The sequence below is a fragment of the Ranitomeya variabilis genome, chromosome 3 (assembly GCF_051348905.1).
Source record: "Ranitomeya variabilis isolate aRanVar5 chromosome 3, aRanVar5.hap1, whole genome shotgun sequence".
Lineage (NCBI taxonomy): Eukaryota > Metazoa > Chordata > Amphibia > Anura > Dendrobatidae > Ranitomeya > Ranitomeya variabilis.
Genome location: NC_135234.1, coordinates 316,384,452 through 316,402,242, shown reverse-complemented (window position 1 = coordinate 316,402,242; position 17,791 = coordinate 316,384,452). Strand labels below are relative to the sequence as shown.

At 43.7% G+C, this 17,791-nt stretch overlaps 1 protein-coding gene across 4 annotated transcripts in view; it reads right to left on the bottom strand.

The window, feature by feature from the left end:
- Positions 1–211: 211 nt before the first annotated feature.
- The window catches only part of WDTC1 (WD and tetratricopeptide repeats 1), a 109,161-nt gene continuing 91,581 nt past the window's right edge, over positions 212–17,791 (bottom strand). For all 4 annotated transcript variants that reach the window (XM_077295670.1, XM_077295673.1, XM_077295672.1 and 1 more), the window contains exons 12-16: positions 11,093–11,266; positions 10,770–11,005; positions 3,294–3,459; positions 2,958–3,150; positions 212–1,276 (exon numbers count right to left, since the gene is read on the bottom strand). In XM_077295670.1, coding sequence (XP_077151785.1) covers positions 1,067–1,276; positions 2,958–3,150; positions 3,294–3,459; positions 10,770–11,005; positions 11,093–11,266 — 979 coding nt within the window. In that variant the 3' untranslated portion in view covers positions 212–1,066. The remainder of the gene's footprint in view (positions 1,277–2,957; positions 3,151–3,293; positions 3,460–10,769; positions 11,006–11,092; positions 11,267–17,791) is intronic.

Below are 17,791 nucleotides of genomic sequence, written 5' to 3'. Positions count from 1 at the left end.
TAAAACACACCTATTTTGCGCAGTGGTTTTCCTGCCAAGAGATGCAGAACTTTCTGATGCAAATACTTAATGTGTGCACATACCCAAACAGATTTTTCCTGACATGCTGCTTTTTATCGAGTAGTTTTCAGTCTTAAAAGTGGTAAATGTTTGACTTCATAAATTCAGTTTTCAGTATGCATGCAGAAAAAGGATTTAGAAACCAATCACATCTGCTCAGAAATAAAGAACTTTTTTATTTGTAGATGTCCATTGAATACAAATTGAGCAAAGGTCACTGACAAGTCAAAGACAGCTTTTCCGATTGGAAAAGTCAAAAGTCAGGAAGCAATGGTACTGGAAGCAGAAAACTCTTCCACTGGTTGTGATATTGCAAATGTAGAACAGCATTATTATGAACCTATAGTAATAAACCAACTAGTTTGGTCTAGACAACATTCTAGACCATCAATCTTCACATTAGTCAAAACTAGGTATAACACATACAGACTATGCTTCGAGATGGTAAAATCTAGAAACACAGTCTTAAAACAAAGTCAGCAAGGCCTACCACACCACTGTGTGTAACCTTAATCATTTTGATAGACAAGCTCAAAGGTCAAATATCCTAGGCACCACTCAGATCATAGCAATCTCTGCAATTCTGTTAGATGCCTCAAGCATTCATAGTAGCTCTTCAAATGATGTAGGTTCAGTCCAACTTGTAAAACTTCAAACAAAAGGCAAGGTATCCAGAAAAATAGCACACATAGGTACTATTACCTTTTTTGTGTCAAATCAATTACGACAATCCTTGTTAAAATAACAGAATGCTTTGGGCAGAGATCAAATTTTAGGAGCATCCAAATTTTAGGAGCTTAGGGGTGGCACGATTGTTAGTTAAGAGGTTATATACAGTGGTGGTGTTGATGTGGAAGGACTCCACCTTTCCTATCATTGTCATTATGAGGTATTGGTCTATACAGATTTTTTTCAAAGCAAGACGAGCGGCCATTAAAATATGGTCAAGCTTGTCTTTATAAAGGTGTGTACAACCCAAATCCTACACGCATCCCTCCTGTCAAGGTTAGCTGGTCCGGCACTGCACTTGTCCCTCTGTAGAATCCTCATCATCTGAACCTCCAACACCTGATGCTGCACCTCCTCCGCTAAGTCCTGTAATTCTGTAACCCATGTTCAGAAGCATTACTTCCAGGGGGTCAGCATTCATTCTTCTTTGGTTAGCTTGACAAGCACTCTCCATGTCTTGTACCACTCGTTTGTCAGGCCCTTCAGTCTGCAAATAAAGAGAATGTTTCTTTGAGTAAAGTACACTTAGCATTTCATTACATTACAAAATTACAAAAAAAAATACATAATACATTTAACATGGAAAAAAATCTGAGCTCTTTGGTATGCATAATAAGTATTCTAGGAAAAAAGTCAACATTTTTAAACAGCATCTTAAAACCAAGTTGACCCAGTGAGGTGGTTCTTTACAAAGTAATCTAAAGGTGAGGACGGAGATGTGCACAAAGTGTACAACTACCATGAATGAGTCCAAATATTATACAAATGGACTTGAATCTTTCCACGGAAGGACATTTTTTAGCCAGTGGATCTGTAAGTAAAAGTTCAGGGCTTTAGAAACCCATCGCTCAGAATCATTTCAAGAAGTTGTATTAAAAGAGATCCAAGTTCCGCAGTGCTGAATGATGGTGTCCTGCATGATCGCAGTCCGAGACCATCAATGTCTCTCAGAGTTACAGTATGAACATTTCTCACATCACAATACTGTCTGTAATTGTATCCTGGGAGTCGGAGCCCCTATCACTACTTAGTTAACCATAACGATGATAACTGGAGTTCATCGGGAAATGGATTTCCATGCAGTAATTGTAGGCATGAATCATTATTTCCAACTAGTTACATACAAAATGTGAGCATATATGATTGGTCCTATTTTTACAGACTATGTTGTGTGTGCATATTTTGGAAAATTTGCAGGTGAAGACCAGATGTTACAAGTCCCCTATTTCAGCATTTTAGTAAGCACGTCCTCTTGCAGATGAAAACATACATTTTTTTTTTTTTCATACCACACCATGTTCTGTTATTTTTAGAATGCAATTTCTTTGTAAGTCTCTGCTTTCATTAAAGTTTTAATTGCAAATGTGAGATTTCATGCATCTTTTGGAGGAAAAAAATGGTTGGTCACAAAGTTATATGGAGGTGGCCATAACTACTGTGAAAATCTTTTACGATCTTCGGATTGTCTACTTTAAAGGAGTGATATAGGCGCTGGGGCTAGATTCACTTTATGGGGTCTTAATCTCCATTTTATTCAGGTTATTTCTTCTTCTAAATGAGCTGAATTAAACTCAGATTTTTTCTATATCATTATCTCCTCTTAATAATAATACTTTTATTGCTATATCACCAACATACAGTATATAGCAGCACTTTATAATTAAGCTAGTATATAGCTCCACATAAACCTCAAATATATACATCCGATGTGTATTTATTCCATGTGCTCTGGGCTCTAATGAAATACTGGTTTCTATGCCAGACATTTTTTTATATGAAAATGACATAAAAATGGTCTCTGGTGTAAAGTGCTTGTTGGCATTTACACTGGTGTCTACTTGCAGAAATTGAATGTATATTCTGTGTGTTTAATTGAACAATTTAGACTTTATTTTTCGAGAATATTGTCAGAGCCACCAGTAATGCAACATTTACGGAAATCCCCCATAACCAATACCTCCTTCTTTAGAACATCCTAAAGATGATCTTAATACTATAGCAGGGGGTAATTGATGCCAATAATTGATCATATTCAATACCATGTATGTAGAAAAATCAATGATTTTAGGGAAAAAAAATTTCAACCAAACAATTGCTCTATTAAAGTAGAAAACTTTACAGCACATTAAAAAGTACATTCTCCCATATATATTAAATTGCTTTCAAACCTCAGAACGAGGGCTCCATAGTCTCACGACAGGGTCAATGCCACTTGTGGCCAGGAAGCAGTAGCTTGGATGCGGTTGTAGACAGTTAACAATTGACTCATCTCCTTGAAGGACCCTGACGAGAGCACGAGTCTCCTTCTCCCAGATAAAGAATGAGCCGTCATCTGAGCCGCTTACTATGTACTGTGCATTACTGGGAAAAGGTTAATATATATATATATTAAAACAAAATATATAAAATTTTGCTTAAAAAGACACCAGAAAAATAACCATGTATGTAGTAGAGTTAATATTATTACTTCATGCAGAGATGAAAAAGCAAACAAATTATCTTACCTTCCCATGAAACTGGCTTCCTTTATGTCTGTTGTAGTGTTACAATGACCACAATACCTATGTTTATAATCCAAGCTTCTTTCTCTAAGCAGCAGCTCATCTTCTGAAAGAGAATCCTTCCTTTCCCCAGATCGTAGGCGAACAGAGGCTCCCTTTTTATCATCCTCTGTCAGGGATATACACATAAGAATAAATCATTCCTGGCTTAACCCGTTGAATGTTTGTTACTAAAGCTAGCCATACAAGAGATTCAGACAGACAATTCCTGAATGACTTATTCATGGTTAATCGGAGAACTTGGCTTAGCTTCGGCCTTTATCTGTAACCTGGCAAGAGCTTCTATTGATAGGTGGCACATCTGTCATTTGACAACAACTCCAGTGGACAATGTCCACAGAAATAAAGCATGTCTGATCGAGCTTATCATTAGTAGGTGCTCTAAATGTGTGGGGAAAAAGGGGGCCAGTAACTGCTTGAAGTCACTATTAGGGTTGAGCGAAACGGATCGGACAAATTCAAAAATCGCCGACTTTCGGCAAAGTCGGGTTTCATGAAACCCGACCCGATCCTACTGTGGGATCGGCCATGAGGTCGGCGATCTTCGCGCCAAAGTCACGTTTCATATGACGCGTTCAGCACCATTTTTCAGCCAATGAAGGAGGATGCAGAGCGTGGGCAGCGTGATGACATAGGTCTCGGTCCCCACCATCTTAGAGAAGGGCATGACAGTGATTGGCTTGCTTTCTGCGGCGTCACAGGGGGTATAAAGGGGCGTGCATGCCGACCGCCATCTTACTTCTGCCGATCTTAGCATAGGGAGAGGTTGCTGCAGCTTCATCAGAAGAAGGGATATAGTTAGGGAGGGAAGATTAACCCCCAAACCGCTTGTGCTGTAGTGATTTCCACTGTCCAACACCACCTTTTTTTTGCAGGGACAGTGGAGGGTATATTTTTGTGCATCAGCTTTGTAGCTTACTAGGCTGCCTTATAAGGCTCCCTGATAGCTGCATTGCTGTTTGCACGCTGCTGTGCAAACCAACTGCTTTTTTAAAAGCAAAAATCCTGTTGCTCCTTTCTGCAGTTATCTTGTTTATTTGTCCACACTTTTGTGTGCAGCAGTCCTTTGTATTGCTGCCATACTTGTCCTGAGATCATTGTAGGGAGATTGAAATTGTACTACAGTCCTTGTATTTTTCCATATATCTTCCAGCCACTTTCTGCCACTTACATTGTGTTGTGTTATACACTGGGTCTGAGTTTTGGTGCAATCTCCCCCCAAAAAAAGGAGATTCAAATTGTCACAAAGTGGATATACGTCAGTTCTGTTAGTTTGTCGTATATCAGTAAGCCACGTTCTGCCACTTACATTGTGTTGTGTTATACACTGGGCCTGAGTTTTGGTGCAGTCTTCCCCCAAAAAAGGGAGATTTAAATTCTCAACAAGTTTATATACACCTTCTACCTTGTTTTACGCTACCATATAACGGTTGCTATTTTGGTTAGATTTTCCTAAAAATGAGGAAGTCTGGTGGAAGAGGCCGTGGGCGGTCGTTGCCAGCTGGTACTGATGGTGATGGTGTAGGTGGAGCATCTGGTGGTAGTGGGAAAAGCAAAATAGCACCTAAGGCTGGAGGTGTTGAGCCAGCGTCATCGTCTGGCTACACAAGGCCTCGAAAGCTCCCTTATCTTGGAGTACGAAAACTGCTTTTAAAGCCGGAGCAGCAGGAAAAAGTTTTGGCTTTCCTTGCTGACTCAGCCTCTAGCTCTTTCGCCTCCTCTTCAGAAAGTTCAAAATATAAAAGCAGCGAGTCGTCAGTGGATGCTCCCGGTCAGGAACAAGACGTTTCCTTGTGTCCTTCACCCAAACCAAAAGTGAAGGATGCGTCAGGCGACACTACAGGTTACTCCATGGAGCTCTTTACACATACCGTGCCTGGGTTAGAAAGGGAAATTGTTAACTGCCCATTACAAGATGAATCGGACATGGAGTGCATTGATGCACAGCCACAGCTAGATTATTAAGCTGTTCCATTGACTCAGATCACTACAATGCTCTCGCAGTGTACTCAGCCAGAACCTTACCCTGATGAGACTATGGTGCCCCGTCCTGAATGCTATAGCTCCTTACACGGTGACACAGAGGAAGGTGCACATGACATTGAAGAGGAGGTGATAGATGACCCAGTTGTTGACCCAGATTGGCAGCCATTGGGGGATGAGGGTGCCGCTGCTAGTAGCTCAGAAGCGGAGGAGGATGATCCGCAGCAGCCATCTACATCGCAACAGCTGTCATCTGGCAGGCCCGTATCAGGCCAAAAACGTGTGTCAAAAACAAAAACAGTTTTAGGACAGCGTGGCCCTCTGGTGAAAGTAGCACAGCGTGCAATGCCTGAAAAGGTATTCCATAGTAGGAAGAGTGTAGTGTGGCAATTTTTTAACCAAGATCCGAATGATCAGTCAAAAGTTATCTGTAAGAAATGCTCAAAGACCTTTAGCAGAGGGAAGAATCTTCAAAATTCAAATACAATGGGCATGCGTAGACATTGAACCAGCATGCACTTGCAAGCCTGGACTAACTACCAAACGTCATGTACCGTTGGTGCACTTGCTCAGAATGAAGGTAGTCAGCAATGCTACATTGCTTCCCTCACTGTAAGCCCACCGGTTAGGAAACCACCAGCAGCAAATGTGGAGGTATCGTCGCAAGGCCAAAGCAGTCATGGAATCACAAGGTTTTTGGTAGGAAACACTGTATGTGGGCCAACATCAAGAATACCATCACCAACCCTCTCTCAATCCGCCATGTCCACCACCACCACCACCACCACCACCGCAAGTTCCACCATATGCACCTCTCCAGTCCAGCTCACCCTACAAGAGACTCTCGTTAGGAAAAGAAAGTACTCATCCTCTCATCCGCATACACAGGGTTTGAAAGCCTACATTGCTAGACTAATCTCGTTAGAGATGATGCCCTACCGGTTGGTTGAAAGCGACGCTTTCAAAGACCTGATGGCCTACACAGTACCACGCTATGACCTACCCAGTCGGCACTTCTTTGCGAGAAAAGCCATCCCAGCCCTCCACCAGCATGTCAAAGACCGCATTGTCCATGCACTGAGGCAATCAGTCAGTGGAAAGGTGCACTTCACAACAGATGCATGGACCAGAAGGCATGGCTAGGGACGTTACGTGTCCATCACGGCGCACTGGGTTAATGTGGTGGATGCAGGGTCCACTCAGGACAGCCATAGTGGGACAGTTCTGCCTAGCCCACGTTCTAGGAAACAGTTGGCTGTAGGCGTTCGCCACCCCTCCTGCTCCTCCTCCTCCAGAAGCGAACGCTCGTCCACAGAGCGCAGTCGCACGACCACTCCATCCGCAGCTGCCAGTGTTGCACACGAGGTGTCCCATTATCGAACAGCTAGTGGTAAGCGTCAGCAGGCTGTGTTACAAATGAAGTGTTTGGGCGACAACAGACACATCGCGGAAGTACTGGCCGAGTACTTGCAGCAAGAAACTCAGTCATGGCTGGGCAGTGTACATCTTGAGGCAGGCAAGGTAGTCAGTGATAACGGAAGGAATTTTATGGCTGCCATAGCCCTTTCAGAACTGAAACACATACCTTGCCTGGCTCACACCTTGAACCTGGTGGTGCAGTGCTGAAAAAATTATCCGGGGTTACCAGCCGTGCTCCTGAAGGTGCGAAGACTTTGCTTGCACATCCGCCGGTCGCCCGTACACTCCAGCCGTATGCTGAACCATCAGCGATCGCTGAAACTTCCCCAGCACCCCCTAATAATCGACGTTGCAACAAGGTGGAACTCCACACTGCACATGCTTCAGAGGCTGTGCGAACAGAGGCGTGCTGTAATTAATTTGTGGGCGGATACACATACACGGGCAGGCACTTGGATAGCAGACATGGAGTTGTCTGGTGTGCAGTGGTCGAAGCTACAAGACCTCTGTCAAGTCCTTCAGTGTTTTGAGGAATGCACACGGCTGGTAAGTGCAGACGACACTATCATAAGCATGAGCATCCCACTAATGCGTCTGCTGATGCAAAGTTTGACGCACATTAAGGAGCAGGCGTCTGCAGCCGAGGAGGGGGGAAGCCTTGATGACAGTTAGCCATTGTCTGCTCAGGGAACTATCCTGGACGAGGTGGCGGACGAAGAGGAGGAGGAGGAGGATGATGGGGATGAATATTTAAGGGAGGAGGATGCTTCTCAGGGGGCAATAGAAACTGGTGGCGTTGCAAGGTCAGGTACAGGGTTTTTGCGGGACACAAGTGATGTTGATTTGCAAGAAAGTGCTCCTCAACCCAGCACAAGCAGTGAATTGACAACGGGAACATTGGCCCACATGGCTGAGTATGCCTTGCGTATCCTAAAAAAGGACCCCCGCATTATCAAAATGATGACGGATGACGATTACTGGTTGGCCTGCCTCCTGGATCCACGATATAAAGGAAAATTACAAAATATCATACCACATGAGAACCTTGAGCAAATATTGGCTACCAAACAAGCAACTCTTGTAGACCGTTTGGTTCAGGCATTCCCAGCACACAGTGGCGGTGATGGTTCTCACACGAGCCATAGGGGGCAACATGGCAGAGGTGTTAGAGGTGCACAAATCCAAAGTGGCATTGGACAGAGGGGTTTTATGACCAGGTTGTGGTGTGATTTCGCAATGACCGCTGACACGACAGGTACTGCATCATCGATTCAAAGTGACAGGAGACAGCATTTTTCCAGTATGGTTACGAACTACTTTTCCTCCCTCATCGATGTTCTCACTCACAGGTCATTCCCCTTTGATTACTGGTCATCTAAAATAGACACCTGGCCTGAATTGGCAGAATATGCATTACAGGAGCTCGCTTGCCCTGCTGCTAGTGTGCTGCTATGTCTGGCTACCCGAAATGTCGATGATCTAACCTTCATTAAAATGAACCAATCATGGATTTCAAATTATTTGGCCCCACCTTCCCCTGCTGACACGTAGCTTGCCTGAAAAATGTCTTGCTGTTGGCCTCCTCTTACTGACTGCTTCAATTCCTCCATTTGCAGCTGCTGAATGTCCACCATAGGCCATTTTTATACCTCCCTAAATGGGCTGACTCCCCCCACAGGGCCGTGGTCACCACCTGGCACAAGCACCCGTGCGAGTGCCATTTGCCTGGACAGGTAGGTGTGCCCACTCTTGGGCGACGGCACTGGCACAGGGTCCCTCATATACAATGAAGTGTCTCTGACGGTGATGGTGCACAACAACGTCAGACACACCGTAATATGAGGGGCCCTGTGCCAGTACCGCCGCCCACGAGAGTGTTCCCCCCAGCTCGAACAGTGCTCTACCACTTGCAATACTTGCTCCACCACTGTGTAGTCTGTGCTGTTAAATCCTTCAATGGCACTGCCAATACAAATTTGTTGAAATGATAGATGATAGTTAAAATATACAGGGCCCTGGCCTCCATTTAGACCAGTTAATACTTTGCGCCTACTACCACTGTCTGCTACTCAGAAGAGGAGCCCACCCCTGTACCTAGCTATGCCACCTGTTTAGTTATGAACAATTTTGTGGCAGATATTTAGCCTACTTTATTATTAGGCCCTACTAACTGTGTCTGCCGCTCATTACAGTTGTCCTCCACTGAACAAAGCAGTGCCGCTAGTTTAGTCCTGTTACCAATATTGAACTGCATTTAGCCTACTTAATTATTTGGGCCTACTAACTGTGTCTGCCCCTCATTACAGTTGTCTTCCACTGAACAAAGCAATGCAGCCAGTTTAGTCCTGTTACCAATTTTGAACTGCATTAAGCCTACTTAATTATTTGGGCCTACTATCTGTGTCAGCCACTCATTACAGTTGTCCTCCACTGAAAAAAGCAATGCCGCCTGTTTAGTCCGGCTACCAATTTTGAACTGCATTAAGCCTACTTAATTATTTGGGCCTACTATCTGTGTCAGCCACTCATTACAGTTGTCCTCCACTGAAAAAAGCAATGCCGCCTGTTTAGTCCGGCTACCAATTTTGAACTGCATTAAGCCTACTTAATTATTTGGGCCTACAAACTGTGTCTGCCGCTCATTACAGTTGTCCTCCACTGAACAAAGCAATGTTTAGTCCTGTTACCAATTTTGAACTGCATTTAGCCTACTTAATTATTTGGGCCTATATCTCTGTTTCCTCCTCATCCTGCCCATTGCCCAGCCACTGCTAGATGAGTCTACTGGTACATTGACCCAGACCACTACATTCCCCTTGCACTCTACACAGCCAGAATCTGACCCTGCTTAAAGTCAGGTTCCCCTTCCCGCATACTATACCACCTTACACGGGGACAAAGAGGAAGGTGCAGATGAAAGTGAAGGTTCCTTCATCAGGTGGGGGGGCATACTCGTTGGCGACGTCACTGGCACAGTGCCCCTCATAGTACGCAAAAGTGTCTCTGCCGGTGGGAGGCGCCACCCGCCGTCAAACACACCGCCGTACTATGAGGGGCCCTGTGCCAGTGCCAATGCCAACGAGTGGGCTCCCCCTGCTTGCTCAGGATCACAGCACTTGCAAAGTTGAAATACTTACCTCTCCCTGCTCCACCGCCGTGACGTATTCTGCGTTTCCTGGGCCCACGAAAATCTTGAGCCAGCCCTACCCCCCACAACTTTAGCCAAATGACCCCCAGTTTCAATGCCTAACTATTATTATAAAGTAAATTAAGATTGACAAGCTTCAGTAATAAGAATTGATGTTTTTGGCATTAAAATGGGCACTGTAGGTGTTTTCCTGTTCTCCACTCACTGCCGACTTTGATTCCCCATTGACTTGCATTGGGTTTCGTGTTTCAGTCGGGCCCCCGACTTTTCGCAATTATCGGCCAATTTCACCCGACTTTTGACAAAGTCGGGTTTCGCGAAACCCGACTCGATACGAAAAAAGTAAAAGTCGCTCAACTCTAGTCACTATGGAAAACAAATGTATTTTGTATAGTCAGGAAACTGTAGATTTATGTTAAATATGAAAACAATTGTGTCTATGCTGTGTGTTTAGTTCTCCCTTCTCGTCCAGCATGCCCTAAAGGCGCCTTTGTAGGAACTGTAACTCAGTATCACAAACACAGAGAATGAAACTGCAGCTGCATCCCTCTCCTCTCGTCTACTACTTACCACATTATTCTAGTTTTTTTTTTTTAGTAAAAAAAGGTTAGTGAACGTTTCTAGAAGCTGACATTTCTTAATCACTACTTGTGTGTGTACTAGGATCTAGCTGAGCAAGGGTAATATACCACAAAAGTGTTTTTGCAGTGAAATGTTCAGTTATGGGTATGCACAGCTAATAATGTTGTAGGTGGAATTTGATGGACTTGTATCTCCTTTCAATTTTAAAACTATGAAACGGTTCCTATGAAACTGAAATCAATAAGCGCAGTACCATCACTTTTACAGATAATACAGGTCCGACTTACGGTTTTCATTTTTGGAGAATAAAGCAACCCTTATGTCCCTGTCCAGAGCATCACATGCACTGCTTTGGGCTTGTTCTGGAAACTTTGTCTTAAATTCCTCCAGACAATCCAGCGCTTCAGAAACATAGCGCAACTCAAACAGGCATCGTGCCAGACGAAAGTGTGCTTTCAAATGGGCTGGGTTTAGTGCCAGTGCTTGCAGGCAGTCTCTCAATGCATCATAGTGATCTCCATCCCTAGCATTATAACACAAAGTGAGACAAAGCATCAGATAAAACTCTGCGTCCATCTAATGGCTCAATACCAGAATCTAGTCTTCTCACCACTTCCGCTTCATGTATGCGGCAGCACGATTTCCAAACAACATGGCGCTGCGAGGTGCCCTCTGCATAGCTTGGCTGTAAAGTTCAATAGCCTGGCTCCATTGCTGCTGAGCAAATGCATCATTAGCTTTCTGTTTTACCTTTTCCAGATAGGGTGGAAGCTCATTTGTTGACCTAGTAAAAAGTCAGTAAAAAATTCTGAATTTATAGAAAGGATGGGTAATTTAAAAGGATACAATATATGAACACATACAATAACATATTGAAGCAAAAGCAAAAAGTGCTGTTGAAAATGGCTAAATTGCAGGCAAAATGTTTGTCAAACATGATGTGATATTTTTCGTTTCATAGAACAAAATATTCAATGGTGTACTTCCCACAGAATGCTGAATATGTATACCCCCCAATGATTGGTAGAATGTGTACACATGCAAGGTGATCTCCAATTAACCCTCACCAACCCCACCCCCCAAAAATAATAATGATAATTGTTCAATAATAGTAGTTTATATGAATATCAAAATAACTGTTCACTTGTAAAGCGCCATGGAATAAATGGCGCTATAACAATAAATAATAATAATAATAATAATAATAATAACTGTATTAAAAATATACCGTACACAGAAAAACTTTAGGCTCTTAATGATTAACATGAGAGCATGGACGGGATTTTCCACCCACCCACCTCACCACTCCCAAATAAATAAAAAAGAGAGATTCTGACTGCCAGACATGAGATATCGCCACTATACAAGGAATCTTACAGATGTCTTAAAATTTATTGCTCTATAGCCCGGAATTATGTGACCTAGACATAAATTCACAAGGTCTATAAATGAGAGCAGACTAAACTTTCATGACCTTAAGTCTGAACGATTGATGGGAACTTGCAGAAGGTGTTTACTTGCAGTTGTTGCTACTACTGGTGGAGAAAGTTTTATGCTTAACCACTTACCAACATCTGCCGTACATGTATGGCACAAGTCCATAGCAGGGGTATGGAGCAGGCTCATGGGGTGAGCTTGCCCCATACTCGGCAGGTAATGGCTGTATGTAACAACCAGGGCATGAATCTAATCAATCTGCCACCCAGGCAGGGTCGGCTCCAGGTTTTTGAGGGCCCAGAGAAAAAGAGTCTCAGTGGGCCCCCCCTTTAACACATACCACGATTCATAATGCACAGATACAGCAGAGAAATATAGGTATAATGCAATGCCAGATTTCACTTTTTACATTAGTGATACAGTTATATGAAAAAGTTTGGGCACCCTTATTAATCTTAAGCTTAATGTTTTATAAAAATAGTTTTTTTTTGCAACAGCTATTTCAGTTTCATATATCTAATAACTGTTGGACACAGTAATGTTTCTGCCTTGAAATGAGGTTTATTGTACTAACAGAAAATGTTAGTATTGGAAATTCTACAATACATACAGCAGAGGGGCTTTATATAAGTCAACCCCTTATATGCCAATTTTTGTGACCTACTCCCTCTTCCTCAGTTACCAGTAGGCATTTTATTGTTAGCTGAACTTGCTGCAAAGAAAAAACTGCATGCATTGAATATGACAATTTTTTTATGGAAAACTTTTTAAAGTAAACATTAGAAAGTATTAACGTAGAACATTTGTAAAAGTGCAAAATGGGTAGCATATAGCACAGCCATGTAGTATATAGCACAGCCACGTAGTATATAACACAGCCCACATAGTGATAACACAGCCCACGTAGTATATCACACAGCCACGTAGTATATAACACAGCCCACGTAGTATATAACACAGCTCACGTAGTATAATACACAGCTCACGTAGTATATAACACAGCCCAAATAGTATATTGCACAGCCACGTAGTATGTAACAGCCACGTAGTATATAGCACAGCCCACGTAGCATATAGCACAGCCACATAGTAGATAGCACAGCCGCGTAGCATATAGCACAGCCACATAGCATAAAGCACAGCCACGTAGTATATAACACAGCCCATGTAGTATATAACACAGCCACCGAGTATATAACAGCCCACGTTGTATATATCAAAGTCCACGTAGTATATAACACAGGCCACATAGTATATAGCACAGCCACGCAGCATATAGCACAGCCACGTAGCGTATAGCACAGCCACGTAGCGTATAGTACAGCCACGTAGCGTATAGCACAGCCACGTAGCGTATAGCACAGCCACGTAGTATATAACACAGCCACGTAGTATATAGCACAGCCACGTAGCATATAGCACAGCCACGTAGCATATAGCACAGCCACGTAGTATATAACACAGCCACGGAGTATATAACACAGCCCACATAGCATATAACACAGGCCACATAGTATATAGCACAGCCACGTAATATATAACAGCCGATGTAGTATATAGCACAGCCACGTATATAGCACAGCCACGTATATAGCACAGCCACGTAGCATATAACACAGCCCACATAGTATATAGCATAGCCACGTAGTATGTAGCACAGCCACGTAGTATATAGCACAGCCCATGTAGTATATAGCACAGCCACGTAGAATAAAGCACAGCCCTGTAGCATATAACACAGCCCACGTAGTATATCGCTCAGCCACGTAGTATATAGCACAGCAATGTAGCATACAACACAGCCCACGTAGCATATAGCACAGCCATGTAGTATATAGCACAGCCCACATCTCCCCCCTCCCCCCTCGAATGGCCCCACAGTCCAGTACTTACTGTTATAGTGAAAAACAAACAAACAAACATTCCTATGCCTGGCACACAGTGAGTGCGCGATGACATAATCGCGCACCCGCAGTGTCAGAGGCATAGCGGGGAATGATGGGAGAAGGAGCGTCAGCTTACGCTCTCTCCTCCATCATTGCTTTGAACTGTACCAGCAGACACCTGCTGCGGGGGAGTCGGCGCTGGCGGGCCCCCCTGCCCCCCTGCGTGGTGCCGCTAGCTGAGGGCCCCTGGGGGAGTGGGGGCCCTAGGCAGCTGCCTGCCCCCAACGCCGACCCTGCCTGCAGGGGCCCCCCGGAGCCTCAGTGTACCGTACCGTGAATGGGCCCCCCCTGTCTCGCCAGGGCCCCAGCACTTGCCCGGGTGCTGACGCCGGCCTTGCACCCATGGCTGATAAGGTGTTAAATGCTGCTGTCAAACTACACATATGTGGTATCACAGGGTTCAGAAAAGTCAGATCTATCAAGGTATAAAAATAATTAACCCAATTGTTAAACACAAAACGAATAAATTCAAAAACGCCAAAAATCCATTTTTTTGGTTGCTGCAATACCACAAAAAATGCTGTAACAAGTGATCAAAATGTCATATCTATCCAAAAATGGTATCAATTAAAACATAATCTCACCCTGCAAAAAAAATGAAAGAAAGAAAGAAAATGGCGATACAACACAAACTTTTTTTTTCCCTTCCAACTTCTTTCACTTTCACCCCTAAAATAATAAAAACACGATGTTTGGTATCGCTGTAATCACATTGATGAGAAGAATCATATTCTGAGGTCATTTTGCCACACATTGTACAAAAACTAATGTCTGAATTGTTTTTTTCCACAATTTTGCTGCACTTTTTTCCCATTTTTCAGTACATTATGTGATAAAATGAAGGTGTCTACGAAATGTACAATTCAGTCCGAAAAAAACGAGCCATCATATGTCTATGTGAAAAGAAAAATAAAAAAAAAATTGCACTGGGAAGAAAAAAATCAAAATGCAAAAACGGAAAATTACCGCATTAGGAATGGGTTAAGAAGGGTAATTATTACCTCTCCAGATGGGTAATCTAGACGTTACAAGTAAATCCTTCTATATTATTTCAAAACACTCTTTTTCGGTGATTACTTTGTATTGCCGTTCATACTGTATCCACACACACAAATGATACATCATTTGAAAGATAATCTTGCCCCCTTCAGCAAGAAAATAGCCGAACAAACCACACATCCACGATATGATCACAAAATACACTTTAAAGGGAAGGTGCCGCAATTTTTTTTTGCATTAAAAATTATTGTTTATATAAACAATTATTTATAATATAAAAATTAATTTTTTAACTTTAATATCTTTTTTATTATTAATTATTTTTTCAGCCACTGGGCGCCACCATTTGGCTTTGCAGGAGTGTAAGTGTAGCTGCACGACACTTACACTCTGCAAATACGGCAGCCCTGGGCATAGGACTCAGCGGTCGGGTGCCGACCCCATACCTATCATTGAGCTGCTCCCTGCTGTGATCTGGCCACGCCCCCTGGGCTGTCCACACATCACAGCAGAGGCAGGAGGTCGGTGCCATCTTTCTGGAGCTGTGATTGCTGTGTATCTGTGAGCTCCACGTGAGAGCTGTGCTGTTGGAGGGGCAGCTCTATCTGTCTCCCCCTTCACACTATCAGCAGGCATTCACTGTCATCTTCTATGCTGCCTGCTGCGCTGGCTGTAATCTCTAGAGAGGATGAAGTGCTGATGTCGTTATTATGAGCTGCAGAGGTAAGAGGGGGAGGCTCTGTGCTGCTCCTGTCCTGCCTCTCACTGCAGCTCTTCATCAGGACTTCAGACCATGTTGTTTTTATTCCTGCACTGTGCTGAGCCATGTATCTAAACCTATTCTGTGTGATACTGTGCTGAGCCGTGTATCTAATCCTATACTGTGATACTGACTGCTAACCCATGTATCTAATCCTATACTGTGTCATACTGTGCTGAGCCATGAATCTAAACCTATTCTGTGTGATACTGTGCTGAGCCGTGTATCTAATCCTGTACTGTGATACTGACTGCTAACCCATGTATCTAATCCTATACTGTGTGATACTGTGCTGAGCCATGTATCTAAACCTATTCTGTGTGATACTGTGATGAGCCATGTATCTATTCCTACACTGTGTGATGCTGTCTGCTGAGCTGTGTATCTAATCCTCTCCTGTGTGACAGTCTGCAGACCCATGTACCTAATCATATTCTGTGTGATAGTCTGCCGACCCCGTGTATCTAATCCTATCCTGTGATACTGACTGCTGACCCCATGTACCTAATCCTATCCTGTGTGATACTGACTGCTGAGCTGTGTATCTAATCCTCTCCTGTGTGATAGTCTGCTGACCAGTGTATCTAATCCTCTCCTGTGTGATAGTCTGCTGAGCCGTGTATCTAATCCGCTCGTGTGATACTGTCTGCTGGCCCGTGTATCTAAACCTATCCTGTGTGATACTGTCTGTTGAGCCGGGTATCTAATGCGCTCCTGTGTGATACAGTCTGCTGAGCCATGTATCTAATCCTCTCCTATGCACTCCTCTTTCCCCCTGTTATGTGTGATCTATATGGCGGTATTATGTGAGAAGTATATGGCGGTATTATGTGAGAAGTATATGGCGGTATTATGTGAGAAGTATGGTGGTATTATGTGTGCTCTATATGGCGGTATTATGTGTGCTCTATATGTTGGTATTATGTGAGAACACTATGGCGTCGTTATTTGCGATCTATATGATGGTATTATGTGAGAACTATAGGACAGTATTATGTGTGATCTGTATGGCAGTATTATCTTCAGAAAGGGGACCCAATCTAGGGTGGTTCTGGTTGAGCAGCTGCACACGGGTCTGGGGTAATAGAGGGGGCAGCATGACATCCAGTTAGGTGCCGTCAGGGGAAGGCTGGTGAGGCAGCTGAAGAGAGGCATCTCATTTTTATCGTTACTATATGGCTACATTTCCCCTCAGCGTCACCCCGACTGCACCTGTCGCCTCGCTTTCACACATCGCCAGGACAGGAGCTGAGGAGGGGAATGGGGTCTTAGCATGCAATGTCTGCATCAGAACAGGCTGTCAATCCACAGAAATGTTTCCTGCATTTGTGTGGAGCAGACGGTCCATCCATGTGTATAAAAGACAGCGCTCTATGTACAATCCCTGGCTGCTCCGCGCACCAAACACTCCACCATATATCTCCCAGAATCCTTGCTGCCTGCCATCCTCTGTGACTGTCTACTTGTCAGTATAAGGCCGGGATCACACATACGCGAGATACGGCCGAGTCTCACAGGTGAAAACCCAGCTCTGGCACCGGCACTTAGGAGCGGAGCGTGCAGCTCCATGTATTGCTGTGCGGCCGCACGCTCCGCTCCGGAGTGCCGGTGCCAGAGCTGGGTTTTCACCTGTGAGACTCGGCCATATCTCGCGTATGTGTGATCCCAGCCTTATCTCTGCAGTCACCAACAAAATGGCTGCTCACTGGGTTCCTGAATATCATCCTCTCTTATTCCTTAGCAGACACCCAGGAGGGGAGGAGAAGAGACATCACACACGTCAGCAGACTCCGCCCAATATTACTGCAGTGCAGTAATGTGAGCTAGTTGTACACTAGGTTTTTGTCAAATTTCATTAGCTGCTCCCCTAAGTGTTTAAAAGTGGAAATACCAAACCTTTTAAAATTATTTTTCATATTTTACTAAATTATAAACAAATGATAATATTTTTTAAGAAAATGTAAACATGAATTCTTTACATTTTTTTCAATCGCTGGAAAAAAACAAATTTTGATGCCACCTTCCCTTTAAACATTAATTTTCATAAATCTGCAGTTAGGAAAAATGATCTGCAGGTGGCACAACACTACCCCAAAGCATACTATCACAAAGCTGAAACAGATCCTAACATTTGCCTTGGGGGCTTTCCAGCATGCCAAACTCCTTG